This window comes from Corvus brachyrhynchos, unplaced genomic scaffold (assembly GCF_000691975.1).
Source record: "Corvus brachyrhynchos isolate BGI_N302 unplaced genomic scaffold, ASM69197v1 scaffold14, whole genome shotgun sequence".
Classification (NCBI taxonomy): domain Eukaryota; kingdom Metazoa; phylum Chordata; class Aves; order Passeriformes; family Corvidae; genus Corvus; species Corvus brachyrhynchos.
This window is the reverse complement of record NW_008239110.1, coordinates 21197304-21214247: the sequence shown is the minus strand read 5'-3', so window position 1 is coordinate 21214247 and position 16944 is coordinate 21197304. Positions and strand designations below refer to the sequence as shown.

Below are 16944 nucleotides of genomic sequence, written 5' to 3'. Positions count from 1 at the left end.
TGATGTTCAGTTTTCTCCCTTGCTCTGGCCCAAGTGCTCACATCTTCCCGAGGTAAATGAGAAAGTGACTTGAAGCAAGTTAAACCCATTTTTTTTTCTTTTCCCTCTAGATTAAATTTAAATCATGCCTACTCTTTTACCCAATTCACCAGGTACCTGTACAAATGCTGCCACCAGCACAGAGAAGGGGGAAAGCTCAGGTGAGGGACTAAGTAACTGTGAGCTGAGCAGGAGAAAAGGGAGAGAAATAAATATCAGTGGCAGCAGCATCTTGCAGTTTGGTGAAGTTTTTGTGAAACTACAGCAAAGTCACCAATGTCATCATCATGTCTGAATGGATAACCTTCATCCTGTCCCCCTTATTTATAGTGCAACATATTCTAGCCATAGTACATTTTTTATATACAGCTAAAATTGAGGAAAAAAATGCTTGACTTCAGGTACACAGGTGGAATGAATGGGATTACAGCCCAAAAAATGACTAAATATGGGTAATTTGACTGGTTTCTGATACTAATAAATTTTGTTAGGTTTTTTTTGTTGTTGTACAAATATTTCTAGAATCACTGTCTTAAAAGAAACAAGCATTCCATTTGAAAATATCTGGCTTTAATTCCTTTAACTATAGCCGTTGCACTTGCTGAAGAAAATACCAATTTACAGCATGACACGGCTATCTATGAAATAATTTAACTGCATCACGCACAGTCAGCAGAAGTTCTGCACTGTAATTTGGAGAAAGAGACTTCATACTGTCACTTACTCTCTGAACTACATATTATGCTTCAAGAATTTTCCTGCCTTCCTATCTATTGTAAAAATTTGGGCAGTTACCCAGTTATGCCAAAGCATCCTTTGTTAACCCCAGAGGGTTGCATTTGACATGAAAAAAAAAAAAAAAGTGTGGGTTTTGTTTGCATGTCATTTTAATTTTCAAGAGCAGCTATAAACCATAAGTAATATCAGTAGCATAAGCAGGTGCACCTACCAGTGATAGTTAAATGGTTCTTCATTGTTTGATTTGACCAAACACTTCCGAAATTGCTTGATTCTACTCAGTGACAGTATACATGGAAAAGGTAGCTATGCAAGAAGCTGCAATAACCACCAACCTTGAGTTCTGGAGCATGAGTTTGAGTTCTGCAGCGTAGTATTCTGTCTTTGTGTGGTCGTGTGTAAGCTGTCATGAAGGACACTATTACAGAATAAAAACCTCGGGAGTTTTAACAACCATGTAAATGAAAACTCTCAAAGCTGCTGCTTGAGTGCATGTAGAAGAAGCAGCACATCTCTGGTTTGTGCATGGTGTACCCAGGTGGTAAATCAGAGTTTTCCTTTCTCCAGCACTCCTGGCTGTAGCAGCATGCCCTGGGAGTGTGGAACACAGTGCATGCTGCTCACACCAGGCCATCTCTACCTGCTTCTGTTTTAAACCAGGCTCCTCCCCACAGTAATCTGGTAATCTGTTAGTACTTTTTCTAAGGCAAAAGTACTAAATTTATTCTAATTTGTATGTTTGTACTAGCCATTACTGTGGGAAACTTATAGTTGTTGTACAAAGGTGTGAGCCATTAGAAGGACCCTGACATCTAAACCTTCCTAAGTAATGTAACTTAGCAATAAATATTCAACTTCTTTTGAAAACTAGATAATGCATGGTAAACTACTTCCAGCTGCATATTTCAAGTCAATGGGAGGAAAAAAATCTTGGCCTAATAAAACCTAGGAAAAACTGTCAATGAGAAGAGATCTGTGACCAGAAAATAGTCTCAAAGGTGGAAAAGTATTTTATAAATTTTTTAAATACATATTTATTATTAATTTTATTTACTGAGAATAACTCTTAAGTAGCAAGCCTCTGAGTTATGACATCTAAAAATCTTGGCTCTTACCAGACAGCTGCCTGTCATATTCTGTCTATTCCATTAATGTCATTGGTCCAGCATAGACCAAAGAAGTCAAAAAGTGGAAAAGATCAGTTTCCAACTCATGTTTAAGGTGAATAACCATCCTGCTGTATTTTTAGTACAATGGAAAGAGCTGTGATAGTCTTGTGGTAAGGAGCAACCAAGTCTCTACCAAGTGCTACACAAGTTGTGTGGCTTGCTGTTAAAAACACTGATCATAAACAGCCCTTTGAGTCCTGCCAAAGCAGGAAGAATGCGTGTGATTCAACGGCACAGGAGCGTAAATGTGTCACTGAAATGTGGTCTTCTGGAAACTGCTTTTAACACAAAGGAGCTATTTCTTGGCCAGCTCAGTTGATGGTCACGTGCTTTTGTTGCCATGAGCTGTGAGAACCAGTTGCATCAGACATTGCTGTAGAAATGTGAATGTAATTTATGATGGTCTGTAGTAATTCTGTACATCTCTTATGTCTGTGTTCTTATAGCCACTTGGGCACTGAAGTAGCTGAAATGAGAAAGAGGCAGCAGTCACAAAATGAAGGAACATCAGCTGTGTCTCAAGCACCTGGAAACCAAAGGCCCAACAACACATGTTGCTTTTGTTGGTGCTGTTGCTGCAGCTGTTCATGGTATGTCCTGTAGTATATTTGCTTCCATATCCACCACAGGTAAACAATGAGAATGGAAAGCACTGGGAACATGCAAACTTCTGGGAGAGGAGGCACAAGTTAACTTTTTACTTAAAAATTTGATTTAAAAATTCCCTGATTTGGTTGGACATCTTTTGTGTGAATATGTGGTGTCCTGTTATATTACTAATATAAATTCTGTAATCTGAAAACACGAGCCTTAAATTCCACTTTATCTTTTAAATGGAGTGGCATAATTTTAGTGGCTGCTTGTCCCTTCCTCAACAGAGTTCACTTGTAAAGTCAAAGATTTAAAGTTAGTTTCAGAAATACCTTTAAATTCTCAGTGTCTTGAGATGCACCAGGTGTTTATTTCTTATTTTTATGAACACAGTATTGAAATATAAGGTAAATGACATGCAGTACTGTTCAGAGCCTGGCATCATATTAACTAGACAGTTCAGGTTTTTTGGAGTGACCATTCCTCTGTGTATCTGTGTTTTTTTCACTTCAATCAGCCATCTGGCCCTAATCTAAAATCTGAGGCTATTTGCTTCAGTATATTTAAAAATACATACCAGCATGTATGCACTACGTACCAAATGGGACAGGTTTTTTTCCAAGATACTGACACACCCTGGAGGCAGTAGCGGGGTGGACCTGCCTTGGCTGTTACTTCCAGTTTCACCTTTGGAGCAACGATGAGCCAGAGCTCATGTGTTTATCATTAAAGTTTGCAGTATGTTCAATCCATATTGCAAAATAGGTGGAAGGTTATTAAATAGGAAATAAAGAGAGGGTGTTTTGTCACTTTTCTCTCTGCTCTGGGACAAGGGCACAATATCAACTATACTGTTACAGGCCAGAGATTCATTTATCTCGGTATCCTATTTCAGGAAGCGACCTTTATCAGATACCACAAGGAAAGGATAAAACAAGTAGACATGCACCTCCTCAACTTACCCAATGTAAAATACCTCACAACTACTGCCAATCTGCAACTTAGGTATTTCCTGGCCCAGAGTTCATTTCCATGTGGTTTATAGACCTTGTTGGAATTTTCTTTCCTTAATTTGCCAAACCGTTTTCTGAAGTGACTTCCTGAACTCATCTAAACTTTTGGCATCCAGGGTTCCCTCTAGCAATAAATTCTACAATGGGCCTGTGCACTCCATGAAGTATTACTCCCTTTTATTTGTGTTAACCTTCTAGAAATTAATTTCATTTGATGCTTCCTTGTTCTTATGTGAAGATCAGTGACTAATTGTTCCCAGGATGGTCAAGATTTTACAGAGCTCTCTCATATCTCCCTTCAGCTGTTTTTTCTTCCACAGTTTTCTCTATTTTAATCTTTGTGAAACAGAAACAGCCCCAGACCATGATTTATCCTTATCTGTCCTATTTACTCACCTACCTTGTGTCTCTCTATGTACTCTTCCTATTCTACTATTTCCTGTCTGAGATGTGTGACTAAATCTACTTTAGATCAAGGTCAAGACATGGGTCCACCATGGTTTGTGTTTGCTCTTGAGTTTTGTTACTAATTTGTCTGCTTATCTTTTAACAACCCCAAAGATGATGTTTTCATGGAGTTACCCACCCTGAATACAACATCTCTTTCCTGAATGGAAATAAAGCCCATCATTGTGCATGTACAGCTAGGGTTGGCTTTTGCCTTGCATACTAGAATATGAATAGCCATAAAATATCCGTCTAATTTACCAAGCTTAAAGATAACTAATTTTATTTTTTAAGCATGCCGTAACTCAAGAAAATTTATTTGACAACCTTACCCTATTTTGAAACTCTTGTGACCCTTGGAAGCCTCCAGTCCTTGGAAGGCAATACCATTATATATGTAAACAGATTATGCATCTTAAATCTAAATTAGAGTAATTATTGTTTAAAACATAGGAAGTATCTTCAACTGCTCTAGTAATTTTTTTTCTATCTTTCTGGGTTTTTCAGGGCTTGAGGTTGGGGTTTTTTTGGTTTTTTGTTTTGCAAAATAGGTTAGACTGAGCATGGAGAAATCCTGTTAGTTAGTTTTCAAGATTAAGTCAAATAAGTGATCAAAGGAATAGTTACATCACTCATGTTTGCTAAAATCAAGAAGACAGAAAAGGTGATGTATTAAGTATTTTCCAGCTGTATCTTCTATGATTCTGTAGTGGAAATTCCATTAGAGGAGAGATGGGACAAAACTTTGAAAAAAGCAGTATGAAATGTTTCAGAATCTCAATTAAAATGAAGTAACTGATTGTGGTGCCAAATGCGTTTTGTAAATCAGAACTGTCCAGGAGGAGTACAGATTACTGTTCTTGACTCAGTAGTCTACACTAAAAAATTACCAAAAAAAAATTTAAAAAGTAACTAACTTATTATTCTCTCATATGCAGGGGTTTCTAGCTAATTAATTCTCTAAGGTAGTCCTCTGTAAGAGAAAATCCTAATCAGTAATTGTAACAGGTTCTCTGGACCTAATGTTATTACATGCTTTCCCTAGTTCCACAGGTCTTTATGTTTGAGTAACATGAATTTCTCAAGAGATACCTGTCTGGAAATGTTGCTGGATTCATTAATGGGAAAGGCAATGTTCTATCAAGATTAGAATTTTCTTCAGTTTTTCCACCTGTGTGTGACTGATGATAGCTCTTACATCACTAACCTCTTATTGCCTCAACTTCTTCACCATTTACAGAAATGGAGGGAGTATGTGCCGATTTTAGTAAAATATTTTCCTTTTTTCCTGTTCAAACAGTTAGTTCAATAGTTCATATATCCAAACAAATCATTAGAATTCTGAAAATACCTTTTTTGAATCATGTGATGCTTGTTTTCTTCTGTTCTACCCCATGTTAAAATCAGAATAGGCATTAAGTCTTCTGTTTGCACAACAGCATAGGCAAATATTCACACCTTTGTTTGGGGAAACAACAAACTTCTTGCCTAATAGAGACTTGTTAACAGCAAAAAATTAGATTGAAAAACTATGCAGTACATCTTGTTCCAAACCTTTTTTTTGTTTTTCTCTATTATGTCTTTCTTAAAGGTAACAACTCTTTAGAGGTTTTCTCTATTGTTATGGGATAATCCTTGTAGGTAACTCAGCCCCAAGCAGATGCTTCTCACTCCTCACCAGCAGGATGGAGAAGAGAATCAGAAAAGTGAAAGCGACAAAACTCTTTCATTGAGATAAAGCAAAGCTGTGTGCACAAGTAAAACAGAACAAAAAATTCATTCACAGCTTCCCATCAGTTCAGCCATCTCCAGGAAAGCCAGGCTCCATCACATGTTACAGTGACTTGGGGAAACAAACGCTGTACCACTCAAACTCCATCCTTCCTTTTTTTCTTCTGCAACTTTTATTGCTGATCACAATGTCATATGGTACGGAATATCCCTTTGGTGAGTTGTGGTCAGCTGTCCCAACTGTGTCCCCTCACACTTCTTGTGCACCCCCATCCTGCTCACTGCCAAGGCAATGTGAGAAACAGAAATCCTTGATGCTGTGCAGTGACTGCTCAGGAGCAGCTATAACATTAATGAGTTATCAACACTGTTTTGGTCAAAAATCCAAAACATAGCACCATAAGGATTCCTGTGAAGAAAATTAACTCCATCCCAGCCAGACTCAGTACATCTATTGGCACTGATAATCGTCAGGACAGTAAATTGCTCAGTTTACAGGGACAAAGCAAGACTTATTACCAAGCTTTGTTCAGATTGGAAAAGAATGGAGATAAACAGGATTATTAAAATGGCTATTTTTATTTTAATATGTATGCTCACAATGTTTCCCAACTAGTTTAAGCTCTAAACTTGTTTCTGAGTACAAGTAGTGAAGGAAATAGTCTGCCTCAGTGGAAAAAAATAAAGTGCTTCTGAAGTTCCCAACAGGAAAAGCTTGTCCCCTTACAGCAGAAGCAGATGATACATCCCTGTGAAGACCTTCTGTAGACCTTCCTCTCTTCACTGACCAGACATAGACCTTAGGCACTCATTTCAGGAACACTGCCTAATTAAAGCAGCTAACAGATAAGTACCAGTCACGTACCTACAGCTCTGTAACTGAATCACCCCATGTCTTAAGCTTTTGCAAAGCTCCATTCCAATAGACGTCAGAAGAATGTGCTTCCTTACGAGGTGTAATTTCAATGACTTGGGTAGCCTGAGTTGCAAAATTTGCAGCAAGTCTTCTAACATCACAGTCCATAATTTCCTCAATTACGCTTTCTCCAGAGAGTTGCCCATTTAGTACTTAAAGCCATGACTTTATAGTTTTGTTCTCAGCTTGGCGAGGTAAGAGGAGTAAGCCTGCTATTTCACCTCCCCAACCTTATTTACCAATCCATTACTCCAGCTTCCTGAGCAGACATAAAACTAGTTGCTCTCTTGCAAACACTTGCAAATGGCCTTTTTCAAAAAAACTCTTCAGGCACTAGCACAGGGAGGTTGGCTTTTCTGCCAATTTTTTTTGCTTCCTCCATTGTCTCCCACCTAGAGCAGGAGTCATATCTTTTTATCCCCTCTTCCTTTCATAAGGCGCTCAGTGAATTTGAAAACTCTGATGCCCGATAATCTGTCTCCTTTTACTGTACACAGAAGGCTCAGAAGGCATGTGACATCTACCCTGCAAGAGACCTTAGCAGTACGGCAGTCTGGGGGACATGGAAAGGCTTCCAGGGGATAAGTGAAGATGATCGCTTAGCTTCACTTGTAGCTCAATTGAAGGGAGTGAGCTGAAAGGCCTTTACCTGAAAAGGTAACCACTGGAACTGCTGAAGACTTGTGGAAGAGAGTTTCCCACACACAAGAGATGCCAGGGAAGATAGGGTATTTGCCATCTTGGCAGTAAACAAGAGTTGCTCTTGGCAAGAAACCTCTCTCTTCAGTTCTTACAACGTGTCTATGACTGCTGTGAGTTGCTCTGAAACTTCTTCCTGATGACGTTGCTACACAAATATTTTTCTTTATTAAAGGGAACATTTTCCTTGCAAGAGTTTAGCAGTTAACTTGAGCTTACAAGTCACTTGTGCCATGAATATGAAATGGCAGAAACAGTTCTAAGAACAACTGTAAATTGCATTAATATTTGTTCTCTATGGGGTTCAGTGTTACCCTCCTCCTAACAAACAGTGTGCTCTAAATGAAAAAAAAAAAACAACAAAAACCCCACTTTTTTTTTTTGCACTTCCCACCGCTCTAGTATTTTGAGAGGAATAACATTTTCCTGGCATATTCAATGTTATTTTGCTATCAAAAAGTAGTGTCAAGGCTTTGCATGAGTCAATACAAGATAATCTCTGGGGGCTACAGTCATGGCTACTTTATTTTATTTAACTATGGTAGAAAGTTTGAAGGACAGAGAAGCAAAGAATACAAAAACAATTTAATGCAATAAATTACAGCCACATGTTCATAAGTATGTCAAAAACAAAACCCATATCCCTCTTCCAGTGCCTGTCTGCAGCACAACTTTTAGACTAGGAGCAGACTAGAGGTGGGCTGGCACAAAAAAGTCACCCAGGCTCCAGGATTTTGTTAAAGCTTCTGGCAAGGAAAGAAAATCTTTATCATTGAAACAAAAGCACTGATATTGAAGAATATATTTTTGCTTTAGATTTTATTTTTAATTCTTCTTTTCCTCCCTGAACACATAGGACAACATGTCTGAAACAAATGTAATCAATTGTCTGTGTTTACCTTTTCAGAACATCACACCTGTGAAAAAGCAAATATGGAAAAATGCATCAGGAGTTACTTTACTCTAGTGCAGAATACAGAAGTTCAGGCTACTGTTCTCTATTTTACTGAAATAGCAGGTGATATTTTTAAAAATATTTAATGGGAAAAGATGTTCCAATCTGAGCCTTTTCATACTTTAAAATATCACAGAATATTACATTTTTACCACTTGCTGTTGCAGAGGTCAAAGATGAAAACATTCTGTCTCTTTCCTGGAGAATAATTTATTCTGAGGGAAAGTAGGCTTAACTAGCACAGGAGCTCATGCTTTGTGCAGCTATGGGACAGTATCATCTGATCATGAGAGTGTGATGTGCAGCACTGGTGCTTTCTTAAGAAAGTAGCATCAGTTCTTTGATGGGTAGTATTTAAAGCTGGATAAAATCCATTATCTGACTTGTCACACAACCTACTGAACATGGTTTTCATGAAAATCAGTCTTAAATCACCTTGTCTTTAAATCCACATATCCTCAGTTCTGAGGCCATGAGAGAAAGCTGGCAAACATTCCTGTTGTTGCTGGAATGCACCATGGGGTGAGTGTGGACTGAGGATTTAAATACCTAGTCCTCAGAAAAGGACCTCTCAAGGTTTCCTGAGATACTTAAAATAAAATAATTAAATTCTCAGCATTTGGAAAAATAAGCAGAAGACACACTAAAAATAAATCGCTTGTCAAGTATTTATTTTTTCTTACTTTTGTAAGTTAACAGTACTTACTAAATAATACACAAGTAAATAATTTCTTTTCCCTTTAAAGCAAAAGAAAAGGATGATCTCTAAACTGAAAAAAAAACAGAGCAGGGAAGCATGCCTTCCTAATAGGTATGAAATTTAATAAGCTCTTTCTCCTTTAGGGTTAAGATAGGGGAAGTGATTTTGCTGTAAATTTATGGAAGTTTAGGTCCTCAGGGCAGGCTGGGGACAGGTGGCTCTGTTCATGCTTGTTTACACAACTCTCCTAGGACAACACAGCCTGACTTGCCAACCTCTGGGCTTGTGCCCTTCTGTGACACTGGGCCAGATTGTCAGTGTTAGCCTAATAATTCCTGGAAGTCTGCTCTCTCCTTGAGCCAGACCACCCCTTTACCTCATATGTGATTCAATACACAGCTTATCCCAAAGCTCCAGAGCTGGCAAGTAAAGGCAGCTTTGGGATAAGCATCCCTATGAAGCAGATGTGAAATGCTACCTTTTCAAAAGAGCAGGGCACATTTCTTTGCCACAAGGTGTAAAGGTAGGGGAGCTCACAGATATGCTAACTTCTCCTGACTACGAGCCCATAAATTTTCCTGCTTCTGCTTCTAAAGAGTAAGATGTGAATGCAGGAAAACAAGATGTTACTGGCAAACCAAAAGGACTTTAGAAATAAAATTTACAGAAAACAAAATTTGAATGTAAAAAAACTAATGAAAGACTAAAGTTAACCTACTGAATCTCACGAGAACCTGCCTGGGTCACTGTGGAGCTCTCTTCTAAATTAATCAAATATATCTCACCTCCCCTCATCAAAAAGCAACTAAGAAATCCCTTAGTCCAAGCTCACGCACCACCTTTTGTCTTCTTCCTTTCTTCTTCTCAGCCTCCTGCCACTTACCTCCAAATTCCTGTGGGAGCACAAGCTCTTGCACAGCCTTGGAATAGGGGCAGGTACAGTGAGCCACCAGCTCCCAGAGCAGAAAGGGGTTTCCACAGGAAATTTGCCAAGTAGATTTGATGCAGGCTATTGCTTTGTGGGACATGCAAAGCAAATTAAAATCATGTCCTTCTCTAGGAGAAGGCTGTGAGCTACACACTGCATTTATTTTGGCAAGTGGTGCAAAGGGGTATTCACTAAGGCGCTGCCGGTCAACCGTGAAATCATGGTGGAAGCACAAAGATACACAAGATGTTACACAGATGTTCAGCATATATAAATAATTCTAAATTAATTTCCAACCAAGAACTCTGGTTTGAAAAAACTTTTAACACTGTAAACTGAGTCCAAGTCCATGCAAACTGATAAATGTTTCTATTTTCAAACGTATGAGGTAAACTTTTTTCTCCCCATAAAAAAATAATAAAAATACAAGGCTAATGTGAAGAGTGGAGCAACAGCTTCTTATGCAGCTGCTCTGTTAACTTTCATCATAAGCTAGTGGTAGAATCCTCATTAACATCAAAACCAGACCTGGGCTCTCTGTGCCAAGCTTTCCTAGTATCAGGATTTTATTCTTAATAATTTAAACTTTGAAAGTTCATTTCATTTTGAGGAACAGATGGAGGCTCATGTGTTTACTGACATTTTTCCCCATCTGTGATAATGCAAGCAGGTTAGAGAATGAGTAGATTGTAAACATAATAGATTAGCAAATTCTAAATAAATGTTTCTGAAGATTCACAAATGAAATGCAGATTCCTTTGTGTGTAGTACTACTAAGATACAAACCTCTGATCAGTCTAACTGCAGAAAATAGTCCTATTTCAAGCAAGCATTTCTGTAAAGAAAATTACAGTAAAAAAAATTAGAACTACAATCCTTCTAAATTGAAGAATAAATACGTGCTCAGAGGGGATTTGGGATTACACAAGGCTCATTCTAATTCAGTGCTGCAAAAGATACCAACAGTAGCTCCTTAGAAGGAGAGAGCAGACTAAATCTAGTTAACTTTAGAAAATTTTCTTGATTCTGTCCTGGCACCGCACACAAGAGTGTATTCAGGGACAGCTGCTCTTGAGGAGACTAGAGGGAGAGAAAGCAGTGGCAGAATCACTTCCACTGCTGAAAAGCAGCTTGGTGTCTCCTCTGAGGCTGTTTAAGAGATGGATTGCTTCAGAGCATCAGCATCTTGGCTCTCCCTCACCCTTCATACCAATTTCCCACCTGCCTGCACCAAAATGCTATTCAGCTTGCTGTCTGTGGAACAGTGGCTGTAGGAAGATTCGTAATGTCATGACAGATTTTCTGTCACCAGAGCACAGCTTGACTGTTGCTGTGGAGAAAAGAAAAAAAAATAAGAAGTCATGAGTGCTGAGAATACCCGAGTGCAGCTTATGCTGTGATTTTCAGGTATTAGGATTTTGGAGCCTTCAAAATCTCCCCTGACATGGTTTGGGCTGGTTTTGGTTTTCTTATGACAGATTTGCAATTAGGTATTTACACAAAGATGCATTAACTCAGAAATCTGTTGAAAACCACATAAATGGAGAAGTACATGAAAAGTCACAATGGGTCTCAGATCAAAATATAAGCTGAAGTAAGGCATGTTGATAGATGGTGACATTTTAAAGGTGCCAAAGCTCCCTTGCAAACCCTCTGAACTTTATTCATTGTGGAATAATAAAAACGTTGATATTCAACATGCAAAAACAATAACAAAACACCCTTATTCAAATTAAGCACACTGACAGTGTCTATACCAGAAAACTAAACAGGGCCAGGGTCTAACATGGGCTGCAGCTAGCATGTACAGTAAATTGTTGGCAAGTATTAACTCCCTGGCAGAGATTTGGCCAGTGCCAAAGTGCAGTCTCAGTCAATGGCCTGTGGCAGGTGCAGAAACCCTGTTTTGGGTATGGGCTTTAGTGGACTGTAGCTATGTGGTGCCAGTCAACCTCCAGACACTCCCAGACCATTTTATCTGCAAGAATAAATGCAGCCTGTAGTTCCAAACCAAAAGAGAAAAAAATAGGCTACTAAAATCTGTCAGCAGCAGAATTTCCATCTCACATAGGTTTATTTTTTAACCATGTATAATTCCAAATTGGTTTAAAATGTCAGTTAAAACAGGAATAAATGTCTAGCGCTTTAAAGAGAAAAAATGAGAATATTTCATGGAAATGAGTCTGGACCCCTAGTAAGTAGCACTTATTAGATGGAGATCCTCTCACTGGAAAAGTGGGTCAGACATTCATTATGTGAGTCAGAAAGGCAAAGGAGATATGAGTCTTGTCTAGTCATCCTTAATAATTCCATAGCACATATATTTGTCTAGATGGCAGCTGTGGTTCTTCTGAAATACCTGGGTGAGGGCCTGATACTGGCAGATGCTGAGCACCCATTGTGGAGGAATGGGTAATTTCAGTTCTTGTTGACATCCATGCTGAAAGTGCTTCCCAGCTGAGGGCTTTTTCTAACAAAATTTGGAAACCAGCACCAACACAACAGATGTCTGTAATATACACAGACTGGCATGGAGGGTCTCAATCCTGTTTGTTTTCTGGAAGAATGTTAAGTGGGAGATTCCCCCATCTTACTTGACTGTGATGTGGATAAGCTTAAACTAGTTTAGTCCAGGCTAATTTCACAAAATATGGTGTCCATAAACATCCAAGTAGGAACTATGCTTTGAAATTTCCTAAAGCTCTCTTTAACTGGATTACTTTGCAACGCCTTATGAAAAGAAAAATGTGAGTTTAGTGTGAATGTTTCCAGGCATTTCTTCCCATTTTGAAACTACATCTAAATCTGTGGAATCTATCTACATTACCAAAGTAGTGACTGTATTCAAGCTCAATTCTTTACTGTTGCTCCTACTTTGATATCTGAAAACCAAGAATAATAAAGAAAAAGCCACAACAGAAACTGAGACTAGGCTCATTTATCAGAATTAATTGAGACCATTAGGCTTGCTTGCTAGTGATTTGGAGGGCTTTTATTCATCTAGCTACCCTTTCAAGGGTTACAATTTCCATTTCTTTGAATAATACAGAACTGTCACTTTTAATTGTCTCAAATATATGAAGGAATTGTTTGCAAAACAGCTGTATCCAGGAGTAAGGACACTGCAGATTGTCTAGTAATTAAATGTGTCCATCATACAAGATGGAATATGAATGGTAATATTATTCTGAAGGAAGGAATGAAGCTGACAGCCAGACTAGCGATCTGTTGGGTGACCTGAAAAGAGAAATACATCCTTGAGTTGAATGTTGCCTAAAGCAGAAGCCATCTCTAAAGTAATGGAAGAAAGCTAGAATAACTCCACTAGAAATCATTGGTAAGAAAACTTTGTCAAGTCTTGGGTTTCCTACCTGTACAGAAATTACATTCCACATATGAGAACAAAAATCTCAAAAACATATCCTAGAAAGGACTAAAAGTTTACAAAAGTTGTAATTACTCCTGTTGTGGCTATCATTATGTAAAAGTAATATAATCTCTCTAAGGTAAAATCCAGCAGAAAGTATATTCGCTTACAGATTTTCAGAAGATCAGAAATATTGTGAGTAAAAAGAGTATAGGAAAGTCAGATTGCTTTAAATAACTAGTTCTTTCCTCTCTTGCACAGTTACAAATTTTGCTCATGGCTAGTTTAAGTTTGAGGGAGATATTGTCCTTTATTTCAGAAGTTCAAGTACAGTGCACACTGGTAGTTTCCATCTGCCTTTGAGCTCCTGCTGAGCTGCAATATCTGGAGGTAGGTAGGTTAAATCAGTCACACAAGAGCAGAGGAAGAAAACAACACGTTCAGCAAGGCCGTCCATTAAAAGGGCCAGTCTTCTTTCACATAACATTTGACCTGCACTGACCTTGAGAACCAGTTCTCACCTTCACTCTGAAGTCATCCTGAAATGTAAATGTAATTGCATTTTTTTAAGTAGACCCCGAAAATATTCCTCAGTTGTATTCTCTTTTTAAAGATGTTGTTCGTGGCACTATTGGCCGCACCTGCAGCACTGTGTCCAGTTCTGGGCTCTTCACTGCAAGAGCCCTGTATATACTAGTGTCCAGCAGAGGGCCTCTAAAATGATTGAGGAGCTGGAGCACCTCGTGTGAGGAAAGGCTGAGAGACCTGACATGGCTCCACCTAGAGAAGAGAAGGCTCGGAAGGACCTTAGCAATATGTATAAATACCTGAACTGAGTGAACAAAGACGGTGGAGCCAGGGTGTTTTCGGTGGTGCCCAGTGAGAGGACACCAGAGGCAAGGAAAACAAGCTGCAACACAGGAGGTTCCCTCTCAGCATCAGGAACCACTGAACTCGGTGCACTGAACTCAGTTTTAAGACTGAAACTCAGATCTTAAATGTTTGCAGAACATTTTTGGGGCTTTTGGGGACTATTTTAGGATAACGTCCCTTTTATCAAGGGTTTTCCAGGAGGTTAGTTTTTCCATTGACAATGTACTTCTGAATATTTTCTAAAAGACAAAAGAATCAATATAAAAATTACTTCAAAGATCACATTGCAAATATCAATCTATGATGTAAGATGTATTAACATGTGGATTTTTAATTCCACAAGGCTTTGCTTTCATATTTTTTCATGGGGTCCAAAAGGAAAATGTAGTTTGGACAAATTTGCCAATTTGTCTGCCAAACATATTCTAATTTCAACTTCGATGGAAAATACAGCAGGAAAATATAGCTTGTGGCTTTAGAAAGACACTGTTAATCTGACTGTCCTTTATGAAGAGAAAAGGTTACCAGATTTTAGATCTATTCCATTTTAAAACATTAAATACACAGGAAAGGGAAGAGAGTGAAACACTGCAGATTTGCTAAAACGTTTTAAGTACTTGCTTTACCGAGCACATCCCTCTATGACTTACTTTAATTTAGCACTCATATCTCAGTAAGGATGATCTACCTTCGAGGGGCTATGTGGGATGCAATTTAATAGCCTTATATAATGATCTTACATAAACTCCAAAATCTTGGCCAAGACTTCCCATTAACAAAGAGATGATTATACTCTTAAGCAGTAGATCATTTGGGTTCAATTCTGCTTCTACTCAAGCTGAGGAATAGCTTAATACTTAATACTATCAGGACAGAGCTAAACGTCTTAACTGACTAGACCTTGATAGCCTGAGGTGTTCCAGATGTCTTAAACTGTGATTTCCACCAATCTCCTTTTTCTTTTATGGTTTGTAGTTGAATCTGTATTGACTTTTGACCAATTAGGCTGAATGCTGCACAATATTAAGAAAACACAGCAACAGAAAACCAGTAAGAAATTGAACCCACTCTCCCCCACATTCAAAGATACAATCACAAATGAACTGAGAAGTTTCTTATTTCTCATGGGAAAGTTCACAACTCTCAACATAGATGATCTGGCCTTATCATAAGCCTTTGAACAAAAGATCTCACAGAACTTAGTCCAGGTTTTCACAAGGAAGAAAAATAGGACCCTATTCATTTGTAGTATTTTAAAGTGTATTTCCTTCTGAAATCTTAAATATCTCACAGGGCTGAAAGCTATCCCTTCACACAGAAGAGTTGAAATAGCACTGCAAGAGCAGCACTAAAGAACAAACACAGGAGAATGGGCAGTGATTCTTTCAGTGACCCTGGATTGCTGCTACATCACTGATGTCAGAAGTAAGACAGTGAATGGGCCAAGATACCCATCTGTAGGCACGAGGGGTTTTGACTACATCTCTACTCCTGTGTCCACACACTCCACAGCCATACCATCAATGCTACCCTTCTAGAAATCTCAAGACTGTTTTAGGGAAGCAAGGATATTTCAAATACAAAAGAAAAATGCAGGTTTTGCTGTGCTTTGGGATTTTACTGCTGTAAGGCATTGTTCTTCACACTTCTCTGCATAGCTCTTAGTATAAACATGATTCTGGGTGAAAAATGGAGATGTTTGCAGGACTCTGACAGATGAGGCTCTAGTAAATACTCCGTGTATCATGAAGTTAAGAGTTATAGCTGCTGGATTTCCTGATGAGCTGTTTTCTTAACAGAAAATCTCTTTGCTTGTTATCAGAAAGCCTACTGGAAATCTGCTATGACAGAATGTAATTTTTCTAAAGAGCTTCTTAAATTTAAGCATAATATTTCATTTAGATTTGTTCTTTTATTACATTAACTAGAATTACTCACAGAAGAGTAGTTAGAATTATGGTAACTAACAATTAATAAAACCAAGACAACTGATTATTTAATTTTAAATTGTAACAATAATTATTTTTAAAACAATCAAAAGCAATTATGAAATGTCATTAAACTTTTCCACAAACACTATTTTGTTAGAAATCCAATTCAGAAGTAAACTAATTTTAACTGTCAAATCTGTGCAAAACACAAACTCAATTCCAGTCAGCTGCATTCTCCATAAAACCCTGGTGGAATGGCCTGTGAAACAGCTTCTGCATCCATCCTGGTTAGCAAAAATCAGACCTGAAAATTTACACCTTATGCTCCTGCTTGGCCCACAGGATTTATGGTGTGCAGAAATGTGTGCATGGGAGCCAGAAGTTTGCCTGCATTTAATATTACCGGATCCTGAGTAGAGGATCCTAAGCTTTTTTGTTGAAAGCACATTCACAGCACATAGAAGTGTCCAGCCATCTGTTACAGACTGTTTCTCAGCTGTATGCTCTTCAAACAGATTAAAAAAGGGGACAAATATGAACGACAACACTACACACACTACAACAAAACAAACTGAATCAAGGGGGAAAATAAAACCAAGAAAAATTGGAAAGAAAAAAATTGTATGTTTCCTAGTCATTGGAAGAGACAAAGTATTGGAAGAGAAAATCCACTTATTTCACTTTATCTTACTTTTTGTGACCTATGAGAAAAAAAAACCAGGCCGGTTTTTACTGCAGCTTTTATAGTTACAAGCAAAAACAATGAGACCACACTGTAAGCTGAACAAAGAGCTGGGAGGTTTGTGACTCTGCATTCTATCCCTCACCTGATGCTTTGAAATATCGG

At 38.3% G+C, this 16944-nt stretch overlaps 1 protein-coding gene across 3 annotated transcripts in view; it reads left to right on the top strand.

The window, feature by feature from the left end:
* The window catches only part of RGS17 (regulator of G-protein signaling 17), a 72339-nt gene that overhangs the window by 39602 nt on the left and 15793 nt on the right, over window positions 1–16944 (top strand). For all 3 annotated transcript variants that reach the window (XM_017739622.1, XM_017739621.1, XM_008637885.2), the window contains exon 2: window positions 2393–2536. In XM_017739622.1, the coding sequence (XP_017595111.1) occupies window positions 2393–2536 (144 nt within the window). The remainder of the gene's footprint in view (window positions 1–2392; window positions 2537–16944) is intronic.